Source organism: Frieseomelitta varia, unplaced genomic scaffold (genome assembly GCF_011392965.1).
Source record: "Frieseomelitta varia isolate USP_RPSP 00005682 unplaced genomic scaffold, Fvar_1.2 scaffold_429, whole genome shotgun sequence".
In the NCBI taxonomy this organism is placed as follows: Eukaryota; Metazoa; Arthropoda; class Insecta; order Hymenoptera; family Apidae; genus Frieseomelitta; species Frieseomelitta varia.
Genome location: NW_025110178.1, coordinates 41566 through 62794, shown reverse-complemented (window position 1 = coordinate 62794; position 21229 = coordinate 41566). Strand labels below are relative to the sequence as shown.

The following is a 21229-nucleotide window of genomic DNA, read 5'->3' as shown; positions in this document are numbered from 1 at the left end:
TTTTTTGTTTTTTTTTTTTTTTTTTTTTTTTTAGAACAAACGTGTTATTTGCTTTTTTTCCATTTGTTTCGAACGGATGCTTCCTTCGATCTTTCCTTTTTTTTTTTTATTATTTTTTTCTTTCATTGTTGGATGAAACAATGCACGAGAGAGAGAAAGTACTAAAAATCAGGTTGTGCAGATCTGTCATAAATGACCCCTTACCACGCCCTCCCCTTTCCTTTTGACAATCAAACGACGTGTCGTCTTCCTAGAAATATAATTTCGCTGTTTACCATATTATTATTATTTCTTTCATATAGCATAGGACTCGTACATCTTGTACATTGTAGAGTATCTTATAAAATAGAGAATATATAAATTTATATTATATATATAAATATCTATATATATATATATAGAGAGAGAGAGAGAGAGAGAATGCAATAAACGAGAAGTGGAGGAAAAGAGGGAAAGATCACGCGCGAGAGAAAGAGAGAGAATGAGAGAGAATGAATGAGATCGAGTGAGAGGAAAACAGTACCCTTGCAAATATAGTTTAGAAACTGCTACGGAAAATTTCTTTTGTACGTCTATTCTCGCTTACTTTTTCTTCATTAATACTTTCAACTCATCATTGCGATAATTAGAATGTTATATACATTTATATATATATATATATATATATATATATATGTATGTATATGTTAATATACGTCGAGGGACCAAAAGAGAGAAAAAAAAAAGCGATGGAAAAAAAAAGTCTGAAAGGCAATATTGATGAACATATGGAGATTTTCTCTTTTTCCGTCGTTTATCAATGCTATTTTTGCTTCGTCCACCGATCCTGCCTTTCCCGTTCGAAATTATTGTTACTGCCGGAATCATTGTCAATACCGTCCTCTATATGAAACCGGAGAAAAATTCTAAAGGGAAAAAAGAAGAAGACACTAGGAGAAGATTATTTTAAGAAGAAATAAAAGACAATAAAAATAATGTATGTTTAGCTGGTAAGGATTTAGAGGGGAAAAAATGGAAAATGCGCGAGAGTTCAGAGAATTGTTTTTCGCATATCGATTCTCAAATGTAGAAATATATAATTCTTCTTGAGAGATCCATGCTCAAAGTAAGACTGCCAAGAAATCGAAACACTCCATATTATCGTGATTCTTGTATTTTGTATCTATTTAGGATTGTACACGTGAGTAGAATTTAGAACTTTTTCTCATTACACTTATTATATATATATATATATATATATAATTATATATTATATGTATAAATATATACATATATATATAAAATTATATGTTATATGTATAAATATATATATATATAATTATATATTATATGTATAAATGTGTTTTATATATATATATATATATTTCCTTCTCCCTTGCTTCATGCCAGTGTTTTCTTTCCGATTTCGATCAATTTCATTCGCATAATATATTCCCATAGGTGTTTGTTCCTTTTCCTTATACTTCTTCAGTTTTCTTCCGTTAATTTTTTTATATTGATAATTTTAATAATTTTAATCGCACATACGTACACATTGACACATATTTAACTTTCTGATCCTGAGAAATTAAGAATAAGAAACGAATTCTGCAATTTATTCTTTTTTTTTTTTCTTTTTTTCTTTCTCGTTAAAACACTTAACATCATACACGGTAATCCGATGGAAGTCGAAGAATCAAAAGACGCTGTATTTTATATCCAGTGCCTTTCAAGTTTGAATATCGAGTATTTAATTAAACTTCCACGAAGAGCGAAGTGCATTCCGAAAGTTATAACTAATTGACACGTTCCTTGCTACGTGGTTCATCAATCATTCATAAATGAATTAGTAATAAAGTATTAAACGTATTAAACGTACAACAATATCTCTGGAACGCACAAGTGATCAATATTAATATTATATATTATTAAAATTAATATAATATTGTATATTACTAAAATTTCTATTTTTATCTAATGAAGTGTTACTTATGAAATGTTAAATCGACGCACAATAAGTATTGTTCGCCCCCTAAATTTACGTACGGAAGGACCATTTTGCCTTTTGAACATGTGGCGCATGGAACGTGTTAAATACAATAAGACTAGGGATTAATTAGAGAGCACTAGAGATTAACGCTAAAATTATTATTATAAAATAATCGAGAGGAAGGAAGAAAAGTGCCTATTTCATATGTATATGGTGTAATGAGTGATGAAATTGCATACGTAGATTAGTAATAGAGCATCGATGCATTGTTCTATTCTAATGAATGTCCATGCTGCTTAGAGGAAGAACGTAATATACCTGTCATCGTGTTTGTACGTTGTGTGTACGTGCATCCTCTGCCTGTAGAAGCGATAAGATATGAGAAACAATTATATATGTGAAGAAAAATATATATATATATAGAATTATAAAGATCCCAGCTAGATAAGATTTGCTGGAGGAATGAGTGATAATTGATTAGTAATGTTAATCGATGCGTTATTTTTCTTTCCTTATTATTAATCTATTCTTTGCTCGTTGATGATAATAATAATTATTACTTACTATAATAATAAGGAAAAATGTGTTCTCGCTCCTGCGACAGAAAGTTGCGTTTTTGTAAAATTTCTTGTTGGAGGGAAAAATAGCCTGCATTTCGTTTGTGAATTATCTTTCTTTATACATATACATGTGTGTATATTCGTGCGTATATATGTATATATATATATATATACGTATTTTCATCATGTTTCAAGGATTGACAATGTACTGCCAAAATAATCCTATACTTTCGTAAGAGTGTTCTATGAAATTGAACAAATAAAATGTCAGCGAGTAACCAGTGATTTCCATGATTCCTGAGTTCATTCAAGATTGTGTCTCCTTTCGTCGTGTATGTTGCTTTGGTTAATTTTATGTTGAAGGTTATGGCTAAGTAAGTAAAATTGTTCACAGAGAAAAAAAGAAGCATATTAAAGATAGCGATAATCTTAATTAATTTCTATGTTTGTAAGACTTATCTTTTAATAGTTCTCTGTTTATTATTATTAACTTTTTAGATCGAGAAAGTTAATATCTTTTATCCAGGTAACGCTAGTTATAAATAATAAAAAAGCGATCTAAATAATTTGACATTTTGCAGATTGTTCAATTACGACGATTTTTATTATTTTACTAAAAATAAATTATAGAGTAATTCGTTTAAAAAAATATAAGTTAAATACAAATTATAGAATAATTCGTTTAAATATAAATTATAGAGTAATTCGTTTAAATATTTTGGTAAGAATTTAGTATCAATTGTATTTCATACGTAAAAGTATTGTTCCGTGTTCATAAACTGTCATGTCCTTGCATGATTTCTATCGATGGAACTATGCGGTCTCCACGGGGCGGAGTGTCGTTGTGCATGTGCACTGCTTCGAGATTGGCGATCATCGAAACGAATCTCTACTCTCGAGGTCCAACCAATTTCGGTTCCCTCTGTTCGCGTTATTGCAACAGGGGACACGAAGATTATTCTCATTTTACCGATTAGTAATTCAAAGCCTTAATGTTAAACCGAGCTATTATGTGCGTCTGCGAATCATCCTGGATCGATCCTTCAACTGTTTCCATAATTGCTCTTTTAAATTAAATTCCTTTGTGTATGTTGAACGTTTTTCATACAGAAAAAAGTAATACACTATATATCTCTCATAAAAATGAAAATCATATTTAGTAACGGTGTTTAAATTTGTTGAAATTTCGAACACGAACGAAGAGAGAAGAATTGTCGAATCATATCTACATGTGTTAAAATATGAAGAATTTAACGTTATGAATTCTATTTTCGTTAGGTTCCTTTTTCACGCGTAATTGCCTATTCTAAATGTCCGAAAGAAAGAAGATAAAAATTTACAAATGGCAATGCAATATTCAGTACCATTCGTTATGCAGTAAAATTAGAGATTGTGTCGCGACATATTGCAAATGAACAGACAGGTAGACAGGTAAACAAATAGGTCAAGAATGGTGGAGCTGAATGTATAATGGTTGTAAGTGAAGTGGGTACGAATGGAGAAGTCAGGAGACAGAATTTCCTTTGGAGGATCCGTTCAGATTGCTGACTTCAGGCGACTGCATCAGGGGCAACGGCCGGTCAAAGTCCTACCTTCGACATTCTATCCCCCCTACCTCTTTGCTTTCTGTCTTTCTTGTTCACCGTTTCTTCTTTCCTTGCAGCTTTAGTTCTCTTCCACCTTAAACTTGTTCCCTTTCGTCTCCTCTTATCTTATTTGGTCTTTCCCCTCTTTTTTTTTCCCCTTCTCTTACATTTACCTTTCCTATCTTCTCTGGCACGCCTTCCTAATTTCGAATGTTCGTTCATTCGTTCCACTCTTTTTTTTTTTTTTTTTCTTGAAATATTAAATCTTACGTATCGTTCCTATATCTGCTCGATTCAATGCGCCAATTGGCCATTTGCAGAATATTATTTCTTACGAATACAGTGACATTTCGTGGAATAATTCTTTCCAAAATTAATTAAATTGAACTTAATTCTAATGAACAATTGAATTCAGATTTTCTAGTGAAGAATGATAACGTCATATTTCTGAACGAAGAAAAGAAAACTCGCGATAAAATACAATTATCAATTGCTCATCGTGATTGTACTCAAAGCGATTGCCGTGAAATCATCGGCTTGATATAGATCAACGATGATTCGTTTCGTAACTTTTACTGGCGAACTACGCGATCATCTGGATCGGCGATTAACGAGAGCGCTATACGATCGTGCTGTTATAGTTAAGTCAGTCGTTTAAAAGTCATAAAGCGCGTGTTAATATTCACGTTGCAGGAACGTTTCTATTTTAGAATAAAGAAAAAAAAAAAGCATTCAACTTTTGGACTGTTCCTTTTTTTAAGATGATCCAAATGTAAATTTTACAGAACTCATAGTGACATAGTCATCGTTACATACGTCTGGAAAAAACCCAATAGATATTTCATTCTGATAAGGATCTTCAGGATTTATTAGAGTGACAGTTACAGAAAGGTCTTCAACTTTAGATAGTTGTACGAAATGTAGCCCATTGTTTAGAGCGACAAGATAAAACTCAAGAAATTTCAAACGTTCCTCAAACTGTGCATAAAGAAACTGACTTCAACACGCTAGCTAAATAACTCGCCATTCGTGTATTTAATTGCATTATCTGAACGAACGTGAATCCTTCACTGGCATGATTAATCGTCCAGAAAAAAAAAAAATGTGACTTAATCCACACTTTCGTTCTCAAATCACGAACAAGTATCAAGCATTTACTTCTTGAAGGATCAACTTGGGTCGATCGATCGATCAATCAGGGACCACACGCATTCTTGATAAAATAATTGCATGCTGGTAATTGTGTCCCTTGTTAAATCACTTGTACGAGTTTGATGTTATCTCGTCTTATCTAAGCGAATAAGCGACCAAGTCTTACTTTACTGAGCGTTATAGTTACAAGCCTATGTGTTTCACGAAGCGTTGTCGCTCACAATGCCACTGCGCAATCGTAGCTGTTGATAAGAGAAAAAACAAGATTTACTAGCATCGAAGGTTCAGTCTGAATTCGATCAACATTTCATTAGTATTGTGGAAAGTTTCTCGCCGCGACTTTTGAGTTGTATGTTTCCTCTTTCCTGTTGTATGTTCAAAATATTCGAAGAAAAGTAAATGTAGTAGAACTGAAGGTAGCCAAGAGGGCGAATCAACGAAGAATTTTTTTGTGAAAACGAATGGAGAGGCTTGTGATCCTAAGTGATTAAGGATTACTAAGAGATGGCCTCTCTTTTAGCCACGTTCTCGGTCCTTAAGGACCATGTCAAGTTGAAGGTTACGCAGGATACGATAGCCATTGATAACATGGGTAATAAAAATGGTGACACATACAAAGATATTTCCTCCGCGAAAAGGAAATTGAAACATTTTCTAATTTTAGATTATTGTTTGATTAATAGACTAAATTTCTGTGTATTCTTGTACCTTTAGATTTCTCATAATTCGCAGTCTATTCGTTAATTTCATTATTATTTCGTTTAAACGAATTAAAATTGTTACGAATACTTTTCTTAAATCCCATTAGTTTTCAAGCTGCACTACAGAGTCACGTTTCTGATACTTTTGATCAGCACGTTGCTGGTGACTTCTAAACAATTTATTGGAGAACATATCAGGTATTGTTGCGATATTATTAATAAAATGTGGATTATGCCCCCATCTTTGACATTATATTAATTTACTTTTAGTTACTATTGTTTAGTTACTAATACTTTTTTTTTATCGTGTTTTCGTCGTAAGTGTTATCAGCTAGTATGTACTAAAGTGAAGATATTGGTTTTGTCCTCTAGTTTCGATAATCTTCGACTTGAAAATAATAAGATGCTTATCTTTGCCAGTCGACAGGAACGTTAAGCATTCGTATATGTTGTTTCTCGTTTATTCTTAAAAGAAGAACGTTAAATAAAGATGAACAAATAATTTTTCTTTCATTAAAATTATAGGAAAAATGTAATTGTTAAAAGTCCAAAATCATTTAAATTTAAACTAATTAGACGAACATTTACTAGTTATTCATTGGATGAAACGAAACTTTGCAAGTTTCACAAACTTCGCAGATTTCAAGTAATAAAGATCCATGACCCATTAGATAATAAGAGTATCTGTCAATTAAAAAGTGTTAATAAAATAGATAATACTCGACGTTTTATGGATAAGGTGCATCGCCGGGCATGGAATGAGCGACGACGTGGTGAAAGTAATCAACACCTACTGCTTTTTTACGTCTACGTACACCGTGGTAAATATTAACAACAACAATCATTAGAAAAAATAATCTTTCACAGCCCAATGAACACGTTTGATTCTCAACGAATTAAATAATACATTTTCTTTTCCTTTCGAGATTGCGAGGAACGATCTGTTGAATGTTGAATGGGAATTTTCTAACAAATATCGCAAATTTTACAGGCGAAACACTTGAACGCGTCGGCGGTGGAGTCAGGCGAAATTCCGCATCCTGGTGTGGGGCCAGCATCCTCAGGAGACTTCGTGGTGCACCATGCCTACTACCAGTGGGTGCCTTTCGTTCTGTTTTTTCAGGCGATCCTCTTTTACGCGCCGCACTACCTGTGGAGGAATGTTGAAGGTCAGTCCCGCTATAATACCTACCAACTCATCCTGCATACTTTTGCACGCGTAGTACACACTCTTTTAGTTCCCTGGCTGTCCTCCTTCTACATAGCTAGAAAGAAACTAATTTTCTACCAGTGGCTCTTTCAGCTTCGTTCTTTCTTTACGACCGCTTGGTTGCAAAATTCGTTTTACAATGATGTCTGCAGTATAGCAGTCGCGTGAATTATTTCCTAATTATATGTGTGTGCACGTATTGTGGTTGAACGTGAAAATTCATTGTCACGGAATTGAAACGAACGATAGAGAGGTTTCACGTCGTGAAAAATGGAGGAAATGAAACTAATACAACGTAGAGAAAAGTTAAAAGGGATAAATTTGTTGAGCCAGGAGGTCGGCTGAAAGCGTTGGTATCCGGATTACACATGGCGTCGTTGGCCATCCACGAGACACCTTTGAAGACCGAGAACGGTATAACTATCCCGTCGAAGGATGATCGCAACGAGAAAATACTTCAGATGCGACACGCTTTCCTGAACCGTATCCACTTGAACCGGCCGTGGGCGTATTACTTGGGACTCTGCGAGGTTCTCAACTTCATCAACGTCCTCGTGCAAATTTATTTCACCGATTGGTTCCTCGGCGGTGCTTTCCTGGGTCTTGGCCAAGCGGTAGCGCACGATGGCCTCGATGGGAAAGTCGACGCGCTCGACGTCGTTTTCCCCAAAGTACGTTGTTTCCCCATGATGAAAGTCTCATCTTGGGTTCGCAATTCTATTGCAAATTGCTTAAACAAATTGAGGAGAGAACCACCATCGACCATTTTATCTTTCCTTTCAATTTCTTTTCTCGTCACTTCTCCTTCGGGGATCTGCCCCTTAAATAAATAAAAACGCTTCTCGAACAAACATTTCAGGTGACTAAATGCATCTTCCACAAATACGGACCATCGGGAACCATACAAAATCACGACGCGCTGTGTATCATGGCGCTGAATGTCGTTAACGAGAAGATTTATATATTTCTCTGGTATTGGTTCATCATTCTAGCGGTGATAACCGGTTTAGGATTGCTTTGGAGGATACTGACCATGATTTTGCACGCCAGGTTATTACTATCTTTTTATTGCCTACTATTCTACTACCATTCCGTGGTTTATCGACCATAAGCTTTCGCAGAATCTCGATTCTTTGAACTCGTACAATCGATCTGATACAGTTCTAATACATCGGTTATAATAATATATTGGTTATGTGATAATATAAAAAAACAAAAAAAACACACGCACATTATAAAAATCATTATCTTATTATCTGCAATGTTCACGTTTGATGTACTTACTGTTTTTTTCTGACACGACCAGGAGTGAACTCTTCAACAAGTTGGTCTTCTCGATGGCTTGTCCTGGGAAATATAATCCGTGGGACGTGTTGACGGTCACCAATGAATGTCACTACGGTGATTGGGTGTTTCTTTATTATATAGCAAAGAACTCGGATAACTATGTGTTCAAGGAGTTGTTGCAGAAACTTGCTGAGGATCTACGTCAGTTCCAGCCTCTTGTCAATCTCTCGAACGAGGAAAAACCGTTGAACCATTAAGTATCGGGTTTAGTTTGCTTGCATAATTCTCTGTGAATAATAGAATTATTTCAAATGACCGGCAAGAGAATTCAGCGCGGCGAAGCGAAGTGATAAAATTTGCTCAATGAAGATCAAATATTCCAGCTGTAGATATTTAGGTTTTGCTCAATGAAATAAAAAATGGCACTTTTTTAAACAGTCCTTAATAATCCCGACTATTGTCGAGCAACTGAAGAGGTCAGTTCAACTTAGTCACGCTTAGAAACAGTAAATTAATTTCTTCATAAATAATTCAGTTTATCTTAATTTAATGTTGTTCCACAAATATTGTTATTTGTAAATGTCGCCTGTCGTTTTGTTATTTATTTCGAAGATTAAATAAGGAATTTTATAAATAAGTCGTTGTATCGTCAACTGTGGTTTGTCAAATCTATTTTATTTTATTTTTTTCTCTGTCGTCGCATTACATCATTTCAGAGAATACCAGGTCGCGTATACACATACGTCGTCATTGCTTCTTCTGTCTGAATGAAATATACATTTTTAAATTTTGTTTCGACGCTCAATAAAAATACGCGCACGTTCCACTTCATTGTAAAATTGTTCCATCCTCGTTTTATTTCGAATATTGTACAAAATCGTCGAATAAAAAATTTAAAACTTTCCAACACTGTGTCCTGGCCTTACGACGTTGATATATGTATTTGATAATTATAATTGAATTACTTCATTTATCACAACACAACTATAAATCACTGAATATCTGTGTGGTAAAAGTCCACTCGATAACTCGCGGGCATTTTTCAGCTTGTTCAGCGCTAATTAGAGCACTTATGTTCACCGATTCCTTTACGCAGGTAAATGTACTAGTTATATTGAACTGACCTCTTCAATTGCTCGACAATAGTCGGGATTATTAAGGATTGTTTAAGAGGTTGATTGGCTCCGTGGCATGGCATTACTGTCGAATTAGAGCATATCCATTTGATAACGTCACGCGTAAGTACATGTGTACATAAAACATACGTAAATGCGTACACTGATGACTGCGATGAATTTCGAAATACATAAGTTTCAGTTTATCTTCTATACTTATTACAGTGTAATAAATTATGTAAAATATTAAGAAATGCTGGTGGAATATCTCTGGAGAATCATGAAACATGAATGTCGATTGGAACTTATTTTCCAAGTTGCAAGTTATATTTAATCTTGCATTACTTTAATTTCTGTAGCGGGAAATGTGCATTTATTGTAACATTGTGTATCGAAGACAAGTAATTTTGTCTGTTGTGGAGTTGTCGATTAAACTTTCACTACTGAAATGTGATTCGAATTCCTACTCATGTCAAGGTACAAATTTTCTACTATTTGACAAGAAGTATTATCTTGGTTGCCTGTCTGAGAACGACTTCGTTCAAGTTTGTCTCTTGGAAATCAGAAATCTTAGTTTTCTTAAGAATGACCAACAACAGAAGATTAATGAATCATTTCAAAGAAAACATCATGGAGTAGAATTTCATGGAAATTGAAAGTGTAGGAATTATTACGTCATTTTTTTTTTTTTTTTCTTGTGTCAATTATCTTCCTTACCTCTTCACTTATCTCTAAAAGATTAAAATTCGAATGTTTCAATGGTAATATTGAAAAAAAGAACAAAAAAAAAAAAAAAATGATCGTGTGTTGTAACTTGCAGATGTCGACGGACGATTGTATCATAAACTTTAACGGAAGGAACTGATTACCTAACTGGTTATCGGCATCTTGCGTTAAGAAAATATTTGAAAGTCTATCGTTACGAAATATGGTAATTGTATCAGCTTAACGAACGGTACGGACAATGATTTTTCAACATCTGATGACGATAGAACTATAACATTTTACTCATTACTGCTTTAATAAAAAAATGTCTTCTTTTATAGACGTCTAATCTCATTGCTAAATTTGCTAAATTATTCCATAATGTATGTCATTCAAGTTCTAAAATTCCAAGTTCATCACTTAAAATTCTAATTTATTCGCTGTGTAAATAAACAAATATGAAATACTGAGCAAGTATTGAGAAGAAGGAGATTTTTATTCCACAATTAATTTAAATAACGATTTATTATCTGTCACATTTCTGACAGCGATAACTGATAAATAAATGCAAGATTTAGAAAACTAGATTCCTACGAACCAAGTATCGTGCAGATATATATATAATAACCTATTTTGGAACAGTCTCGAGCTTAAAAATAAAATTTAAAAAAAAGAACGAAACATTGTTAAAGATAAAATTTAAAAAAAAGAACGAAACATTGTTAAAAATAAAATTTAAAAAAAAGAACGAAACATTGTTAAAGATAAAATTTAAAAAAAAGAACGAAACACTGTTAAAAATAAAATTTAAAAAAAAGAACGAAACATTGTTAAAAATAAAATTTAAAAAAAAGAACGAAACATTGTTAAAGATAAAATTTAAAAAAAAGAACGAAACACTGTTAAAAATAAAATTTAAAAAAAAGAACGAAACATTGTTAAAGATAAAATTTAAAAAAAAGAACGAAGCATTGTTAAAAATAAAATTAAAAAAAAAAGAACGAAACATTGTCTCGCGCTTAAAAATAAAATTTTAAAAAAGGAACGAAACATCGTCACTTATGTTACAATTAAACGTCGTAAACATTGCACGAGCTAAACATAAATGAGTTAAATACAATCAAACGATTGTGTGTATTGGATCGAGAGATATAAGCTGGAAAAATCAGATTACGAGATCTTTGTTCGTTCCTTCGGCGTGGGAGGTAGCGTCATCGCGACCGGAACACGGTCCATTATGTTCTCTCTCACAACCGGGAAATGACGACTGTGCACACCGTAGAAAAGAGGAACATACCAGGAAGGTTCTCTCATGATCGTGACACACGCGTGCACTTGATGTAACTGTAATCGCTTATCTGACATATTTCATACGTATTCTCTGCTATTCTATGTGTCATAATTGCACATTCTATCAACATGAGCGTTGAACGAGCGATTTTGTTAACTTAAGTACGTGCACGGCAATGAAAATGTTCGAAACGTGTTTTTCATCTCGTGTAGATCTTTTGGCAAATTTTTTTGAAATTTTCTTTCTCATTGTCAGCGAAAATGCATTTCACTTTCTTCCGAAATTTTACAAGGATCTTATTAAAATAATTTATACTCTAAATATTACAATTGTTTTTGAACTCTGTGTCTCTTTCTCTTTCGCCTAATTTTCAACAATTTTCACGAGTGTAAATGATGAACATGATCTCGACACGAGAAGAAACAAATTAGCCATGTCTCTGATTCAAATCTTTAATTTTTTTATTTGAAAGTTTGACATTTTCGACGTAATTTTTAAAGTAACGTTAGCAAGTTAAAAAGTTCAGGTTTGTTTGGTAGTTTGACAAGATCTCTACGTGAAATACAAAATCACAACTTTTATAGAAGCCTGATTACCGCAGCAAATGATCCTCAGGATATCATTGGATACTCTCCTAGCACAACATTGCATAGGTACACGTGTATGAACTTTCAAAACGAGTCAGATACTGACTCACGAGAACGGCAGATTTATGTGCTTATGTACAAGTTCGTAGAACCAATCACTATCGTTCGTCAGTCCAAAGGAATTCTTGGCTGGAGGAAGCCATCATGCCAAGGGAACACAAAGAGAAAGGAAAGAGTCCGAATTTTGTGGCAAGGGACGATCGCGACATTCTTACAAAAGTATGTGGTCAGTGATGAAATATTTTCAAAGTACGCAGAATATTGTTTCTCTAGTTCTCTCGATCTTGTTTGCTGTTTAAAGTGTTATTAAGCGCAAGGTCTCTCTACCTAAGAAAGAAAAAGAAAAAGTAGATCAATCGAATCCCTGAGGGGAATTTTTTAATTTTTTCTTTCTTTTTTTATACAAACCACCGTATATATATCGTCAAGATTCGATTGATCTACTTTTATATATATATATGGTTAATTTTTTTTTTTTTTGCAATTCATAAAAGTATATCTCGTTCTCGATCAAATCAAAACTTTTGGTCTATTAGGAGATAAAAGTCTCGGATGAAACTCTGTTTCGGGGCTTTACAGTGTGTCTCTCATAAGAGAAAGTGGAACATTTTTATTTCTACACGAAGAAACACAAATGCAATGCCGAATGATGAATTTACGTTACGTTTTGCTGCGAATGCTTATCAGCCGTGAGTGCAGCAGCTTTTATTAGTGACAGCAGCTAAAATATATTCTGGAAGCGTAGACAAGGCGCAGAAGAAATAAGAATGTTGCTATGTATGTACTTACATTGTTCTGTTCGTGACGAGATTTTGGATGACTGAACCGGTGTGTCTCAAAAATGTACACGTTTTGTACCAAAAGATATCCAGATCCCTGATCTTTGCATCGTGAGAATGCCCGCAGAATTTTAACTTGGAACTTTCGTGGAATTCTTGCTCGTCTGTATATGAAATTTTTGTCCATATGTATTTTAGATTTTATGAAGATCACGCCATTTTACTTTTTTTTAGATAATTATCATATTTAATTATAATTTTTTTTAGATAATTATCATATTTTTATAATTGTCATATTTAATTATAATTTTTTTTTAGATAATTATCACATTTTTATAATTATCATATTTTTATAATTAAAATTATCATGTTTTATTTTTTTTAGATAATTATTTTATTTAAACGAGACCTGTACCAGGTGTTATCATCCTGCAATTAATATACTAGGATTAAGAGCGAAATGATTTTCACATACGTACAAAGTCAAATAATATTTAGTATCTTTTTTTTTCTTAGTAGTTAGAATTATTTTCGAAGATACAACTCTAAGGAACCCGTCGAAAAAAACCGTAAGTATTTACATATGTATGTATAGTATACTATGCTGTATTCGTTCATTTATTTAAAACGACGCAGTTGGAAAGCTTAAATAAACAACGGTGCTGTTGTATTGAGACTTAAACTTTATTCAATGTACGTACGTACATACGTCTTACGCGTTGGTGTGGCCAGAAAGAGAGAGAGAGAGAGTGAGTGGAACCATGGGATTCAGAGAGCACGTGTGCATGGATAATGAGGTTAACGTGTAGCCATCGAATAAGGTATTTACACATTGGCTGGCTGAGACCAACGTGACCGAGTCTGCCCTTATAAGTCCAAGCCTTTTCCTTTTTTTCTTCTATCTGCGAGACAAGTATAACTATCCGATCTATCCTTGGTTGCCGATCATTTTCACTCGGCTCGCTTTATTTAGGACGACAATTTCTTACGCCCGCTTTCTAAAATTCTCCCGGTTCAGACGGAGAATAATGAAAAAAATGTAACGGTGGAAGAAAAACGTAAAAGTAAGCTTTACATGTAGATTAAATACAGATTAATTTTCATTTACTGTACTTTATCATTTTAATAAATAGCGATAAAGTTCGACTCGGGAATTAACACGAGCAGCTACGTTGTGTGATTCTTTCCTCTCGGCAATGTAACAGAAATTCTAATGAGGCAACACGTTATTCCTGTAGAAAAAAAACTGCTGACTACAGAGTCTAAAGTTTAGAAACTAGAAGTTGTCAATCTTGTTTTTGTCATAAGGAATCTGTAAATGCTTGTAGAAACGTATATTTGGAGATTTAAAATGTATGTACATTTGTATAGACACAGTGCTCATAAAAATGATTCCTTACCATAATAAAATAGTTCATAAAAGAATAATTTTTCGTAACACTTTTAGTGTTGTAAATTGAATTAAAAAGTTCACTCTGAGAGTTAAGAGAACGAACAAATAAACGAAACAAAGACCTTAATAGGTGCAGAATATTCTTGTTAGCATTTCGTCCACGTTTGTTGCACGCATGTTGCACGTACAATATGGATTATGCTGTTTAGGTCTGAGGAATTACAAGGACCAGACGCGCGAGCAGAGTCGACATACATTCGTCACAATTGACACGATTGACCTACAGCGGTTCTCAACTAGACACTGACGTGAAAACCGGTTTGACAGGATTTAAGGAGTACAGTTTCGTAGATCGATGCTCTGTTCGTCTCTTCTCGTGAAAGTACTCGTACAAGGTAAAGTAAAATTACAGGAGAAGATACTACGGGGCGAGCTCTTCAAGGATTTTCATCAGAAATATACAATTTACACGGTGATCACACAGGAAAAAATCACGATGGTCTGTTAGAGAGACAGAGATTCAACTTAAATTCTTGTTTATCTCCCACGGTTTGGAACACGTATATAATACTCACTAAAAAAATTTCAAATTCTTGAAATATTCTTCAGTATCGTGCATATAGAAACTTTGAGTAAATTTAATATTTCAATATTTCGATAATTTATAGCTACAGATTGTTGGAGTGAGAATTTTTCATTAAGAAGACTGCTCTGCAGTGTACAAGAGTATAATACAGAGTGATTTAAAAGATAGTTGTACTCTGATCGAAACAATTAGGAGGTTGCTATTATGAATGGTTTTATTGCATCGAACAAACAAACAGAAAGAAAGGAGGCTCCATAGATTAGCATGTTATTCGTTATAACACTGCAACTAACAACTTAAACATGCAATCTCGGAAAAAGTTTGATAAATGTAGATTCGGGAATTACATAATTGAAGTTACTTCGTCATGCGAGAATATCGCGTAAAAATTCATAGTTCCACGCGTAAGTACTTGAACTGATTTATCATTCGCCTGATCGTACAAATTTATGTAACATTTTACGAGAGAACAGCGATAATTCGTTTTCTGAAAGATGCTGAAGGAAACGCCGTTTAAGTCGTAACACATCCTGGCTAAATGATCGCTTATGGACAGTGAGTAATGGAGTATCAAGAATTGTGCAACACTGAAGGTTTCACGGTTTCAAATAGGCCAGATGTATTTAGTTTATATTGTAGAAGATAATATCAGAGATTTTCAACTACTGAAATGTCTACTGATAAAACTAAATTTATTAGGCAAGTACTAGCTTTATAATCAAATCTTTCTTTTTTTTCAGTAAATTACTTTACATATAATATATAGATTTCGTTTTAATTTAATCTAAGATTTGGTTGGCACCAACAATCTTTTATCAACGCTACTTTCTAATGGTACTCGAAAAACTCCAACTTTTTCATTTTGATGAAAAGATTAATGTAACCGGTTATGTTCAGAAAGGTAGCCCTCGTGCAAGACAGAATGCAACATCAAATGCTAGACGGTCATGGTTTGTTGAGCAGACCACAGGTGACGAGGAAACTCGCCAAGATTTATCGTGGATGATGCTCATAAAGCGATTCAGTTGGAAAGCAAAGAGGAAAGAGCAATTTTTCACCGACAAAACGAGTGATTGTCGTCGTCCATAAACGAACTCTAATTAAGATAATTGCGACTAAGGACGCGTATAAAGCACGCGGCGCGGCAGTACGCAGGGAACGAACACTAAACTCTGACATACTATTCGGTTACTGTGAAAACGCCATGGAGTCGATGATTTTATATATATATATATAATAGGAAGGTAAATTCATTCCTTCATACGAATGCTACTTATTTAATTCTATAGTTACATCATTCTTTTCTTAAGTACTTTTATATATCTGTTGTCAGTTCAATTACTAATTCACATGTGAAATGTAAATTAAAAGTTCAAAGAGGCTTTTACAATAATTCATCGTTGACACGCGTTTCATGACAAAAATATAATTTGTTGGTAAATTGGAAAATATTTACTATTATAAATAGTAAATACTTATATTTATTATATTTATTATATTGGAAAATATTTATTATATTATGGACTATTTTCCAATCGACATCGAAGGGTACCACGCATTCCTAAATATTGTCTCTGATTTCCTTGACCGAGTTTGACGTACCCACGTTATAATATTATGGGGTGATATCATTCAATGGACAGTTCGCGAAGAGGTCATTTTTTGCTCGCGCGAGATAAGATAACAACGAATCTCCAATTAAGCACATAAGTCCTCTCGAATGAATTTCAATCGACTCGTAGTGATTATGAACTTAATCCAGGTATTCGTTCAACTTCATCTTCCATCGCGTTTCATTTCTTTCTCCTGTTTTCTCTTTTCTCTTTCTCATTTTTTTTTCCTCTTTTTGTTGCACGAACACGGTTAACTCACCGAGGATCGAGCTGCGTTATCTCTAGTGTCGAAATGTTGAAACGCTTGCTCCTGCAATATCGTGTTGCGGCGCGTTTGCACAAAAGGTTGAGTTACAACACGTTGCACATTTGGACCACCGACCGGTTGCAATGAAAACGAGACCATGACACGACGACCACGATCATTAAGGCATAAACTTCTACGTAAAATTTTTACAATGACACGCGAGGTATCGATTACGCGCGCGCGCGCGCGCGCGCGTGTGTGTGTGTGTAAATATGTATATAAAATTACTTATATGTATATATATATTATATATATATATATATATATATAAGTAATTTTATATACATAAGATATATATTATATATATAAGTAATCTTATATTAATCTATTATATACTAATCTCTAAGATATATATATAAATAATTTTATACTTATGTAATCTTATATACATATTTACACACACACACACACATATATATATGTGTAAATATGTATATAAGATTACTTATATATATATAATTTTTATATGTAATATGTAGCCAAAAATTTTTATTTTAACAAGCCTACGCAAGGTTTCTTTTCCGAGAAAAAAATAGTAAAACAGAATCGTTCCGTTTGAAATAGTTTCGTAGAGCAAGTGTTTGTGTTAGCATATCGCTAATGACTAGAATTCGAAGAATGTAGATGTGACCGCACGTTGCAAGAGTATCGTACGTTTCATTCGCAACTTTGGAGAAATTAATAATCGAAAATTCCGATGACTCACAAGGATTTAGTTTAGAAATAAATTATCATTGTATATCACAGTTGTATCATTTCTTCCTATCGTTTATTAGCTCTAAACTTGCATGCAACTCAACATTTCTACTGCAGAGCTGGGTCATTCATTACCTTCTTAGAAATCAAGCCAAGTATAGCTTGTGGATATTCTTCCATATCTAATTGTCAATTTCTTTTCTTTATCGTTTTCTAAACAATTCGTAGAACTGTGCAGCATGATACAGTCGAGGGACATCGTTGCGCATACCTGGCCGAGAACTAGGATCAGCACAGCTGGACTTACTTTGGTAACTGGGAGGCTAGCAAAAAAATTCCTGTAGATTAACAAAAGAAATAGATAAACCCAAAGAGAAAGGGACCTTCGAGTACGACCTTGTTGCTGGACCATTCTAAAGGTTTCAGAGAAAATTTTAACCGTTGAGAGCGCAGACATCTGGACCTAGCTTTTGCATGGTATGTAAAAAGGACAGAATCCATTTCAAAGCCATTTCTGTATCCAACATCTGATCCTACAAACAAAGTTAAGCGTCATTGAAATAAACTTTAAACTAAAGATTTGAGGAGTCTCTAATTTTTTACGTCACTAAAATTTATTAAGCTTCAAAGACAACAATAATATAACGAGGAATCGTACGATCAAATAAATCAAACAATTCTCGTCTTTAAATTAAATACTCAGGAAAATTCTCTATCTACTTTTTGTTAAAAATAAACTTGTTCCGTGATTGTACGTGAGCAAACAGTACGTTTGATATGTACATACATGGTAATACACTGCTGATAATAAATTGTGTTTCTGATAGTTAAAAACTCGATGTAAGAATGTAAATGAACATACATAGCGTAGCAAAAGTTAAAAACTTTTAAGTTAAATATGTACGGATCAATAGTGTCTGGACGACAGGTTGTTACAGTTACAAATTATTCACGAGTTAAGAATTCTATTACATTTACGAGTAGTCCGAAGATAAAAATCCTGAACTCCCGCTCTAACAAATTTCGTTACAAACTCGTTACGAAACAAACATGTGTAAGACAACGTGTATCTTAATAAGCTCAACCGATACGACGAATATGAAAATATTTATGCAATATATCTCGTTACCATCTGCTGTTGGTGTATTTGTTGAATGGAACACCGTTAATGTGTACTCGTTTTGCTTCTGCCAAATATCAATATATATATATATATACCATATCTTTCTTTTTCTATCTTCTAAATTCACAGAACAAAACACATGTGTATTCTGATAAGGATCTAACTGTAAGTAATATTTCCATGGAAAGTTTCGTAGAAATTTTAATTTAACATGACCATGGTTTATGATAACCGGAACTCCTGAGGCTTGTTCTCCGGGAGACTTCAAGATTCCATAAACATGTGCATAACATGTGTCACTGTCGTCTTTGTACAAGTGAAAACGTATGTGCAGACTGGAAATTAGAAAAGTGTAGAACAGAAGACTAGTCACGTCGAATATTTTATAAGGACATGTTTTTACTGGGAATACAATTATTAAATTAAATTTTTAAATTAACAGACTTATGTCATTATATATAATCATTATATCATTATAAATGTAATGAATTATATATAATGATGTAAAATTAGAAATACATATAAATAGTTGAAGAGATCAAGAGGATGTATGAGGCTTTAAGTGAAATTTTCATGCTTAAACGTTCGTAAAACCGGTCGCTCGTCCTGCAGCCATCTAATATTTCAGCTTTCAGCATCCTGAACAAATGACAACGGAGCACACACAAGAGTTGCTGGTATTTCCGTTTCGTAGGGTAAAATACAGTCCTTTCAGGGGCCGTGCATCTGGCCACGTACACATTTGCAGTAGACACCCTTCGTAAACGGCAGAATAAAGAAGTGAAACAAGAGAGAGAGAACCTAGCGGACAGTACAAAATTGCTGATATTGATTGCATAATTCGTATGGTGTTGCTCATACCCGGTGTAGTTTCACACGCGAATTTATCTTGACAATTGAGTTTAAAGAAATGGAACATGCAATGTAATCTACAGAGTACATTAAAAAAGAAATTAATCTTCTATTCTTCTACAATTTATACCATGATATGTGGAGTTGCATAATCTGTCTCTTTCATAAATATGACATTTGGATCATAGAGAGTTAAATAAATTATCTTCTTCTACTTTACAATTTTATTTTTTATTTTATCATTATTAATATTTAGACTAATTATTCTAATTTAATTCTCTTTTCTGCAAGTAATAATTGTTAATTACATTAACAATTTAATTCTTAGTCTCTATTAAATCTAACAATCAAGTTTCACCACTTATCATTTCTTATTATTTATTTGAAGCGTTATAATGATCAAACAACTGATTCCGTTGTCTTGCTTGAAAAGTGAATAAACCTTTAATTAACAGTTACAATTTGCAAGTATCTTCTAATAGTACTAACAAATATGTATCACAAAAATTCAATATTTAGTACATGTTACTTTCTAATATCGCAGTGTGCAATACTATACACAAAATAAATGGAAATGTTTGTCCAATACTTTGGAGTAGTAAAGTCTCAATTTTTTGTTGTGTTTACAAATATGAAATGTCATGTATTAAATGTCGTTTACCTTGGCCCACTTATGTCTTAAATTAGAATTACATATATGTTTGCATGTAATAAGAAATATAACAGATTGATAAGCAAAACCTTCCTTTGATTTTCTCCTCTAAAGTGTTCATTAATTTTTGATATATTATAGTCATTTTCTAAGAACGGTATTATTACCATTCAGAGCACAAACACTGCTCGTGCAAATACTACGTATGATTCTCTTGTCAACCTCGGTGTTCAATTGAATTTAACGATCGAATTTAACCGATTTACTTTCATTACGATATTCGAGGCGAACAATAGAGACCAGAACCAGAAGAGAAAAGAAGATACGAGCAAGCGAGTAACGGTACATAGTGGGTAATGGCAATCCCAAGACGCTTTAAATTTTAAATCATCGTTTCAACTTTACTTCTTAATTTGCATATTGGAAGGAGAAAACTTGAAACTTACTTGGCTTTACACGGAACGTAGAAACTTCATTTATTTTTCTCAAATTTAAGAAATTTTTTTTCACCTGCTACATGTATGAAAATCAAATCACTACATTTCTGTGATTCTCAATCTGAAAATATAGTAAAAATTACTTGAAACTACTAAAATTAATTTAATTAGAAATATCATCTAGTTAATACAATAATAAAGATTAAAATTGTACTCCTCCTGTTATACCATAATAAGCGTGCCTTCTCGTATATTCAAAATTCTGTTTTCGCATATGCCTAAGAGAAACAAAATGAATCGTCAATGTGTGTGATTTATATCCTTCGATTTAAGAATACGTAGAAAGAAATTGTTTAAAAAAAAAAACAGTACGTAGAATAGTCTGTGTGTCACGTAGCTATGGACGCAGGAGCATGCACTATGGAAACAGGGTATACACAGTGTATCATGGCACAAAAGGGGGGAGTTTGAAGCAGCCGTCGGTCCCCCACCGTTTCGATCCCCACCTCCTGGGCCCTCTCCTACTCGTTTCTACTCCGGCAGTCCCCCTAGCAGATCGAAAGAGTTT

General features: G+C 33.5%; 1 protein-coding gene and 1 long non-coding RNA gene across 2 annotated transcripts; one reads left to right on the top strand and one right to left on the bottom strand.

The window, feature by feature from the left end:
- Positions 1-5374: 5374 nt before the first annotated feature.
- Positions 5375-9304, top strand: LOC122531963 (innexin inx7-like). Its single transcript, XM_043660338.1, has 7 exons — positions 5375-5859; positions 6076-6166; positions 6708-6789; positions 6960-7137; positions 7512-7849; positions 8038-8228; positions 8485-9304. The coding sequence occupies exons 1-7, from the start codon at positions 5772-5774 to the stop codon at positions 8720-8722; spliced, it is 1206 nt and encodes a 401-aa protein (XP_043516273.1). The 5' UTR covers positions 5375-5771; the 3' UTR covers positions 8723-9304.
- Positions 9305-19885: 10581 nt separating this feature from the next.
- On the bottom strand, positions 19886-21226 carry LOC122531969. Its single transcript, XR_006307428.1, has 3 exons — positions 21034-21226; positions 20890-20939; positions 19886-20782 (listed from the first exon to the last, which is right to left on the bottom strand). It is a non-coding gene; the product is annotated as an uncharacterized LOC122531969 (long non-coding RNA).
- Positions 21227-21229: the final 3 nt, after the last annotated feature.

Bases quoted from the DNA above. Each gene is read 5' to 3' on its own strand.
- LOC122531963 (XM_043660338.1), top strand. From the start codon at position 5,772: ATGGCCTCTCTTTTAGCCACGTTCTCGGTCCTTAAGGACCATGTCAAG. The intron at 5,860-6,075 runs GTAATAAAAATG...AAATCCCATTAG, and splicing joins GATAGCCATTGATAACATGG to TTTTCAAGCTGCACTACAGA. The intron at 7,850-8,037 runs GTACGTTGTTTC...CAAACATTTCAG, and splicing joins TCGACGTCGTTTTCCCCAAA to GTGACTAAATGCATCTTCCA.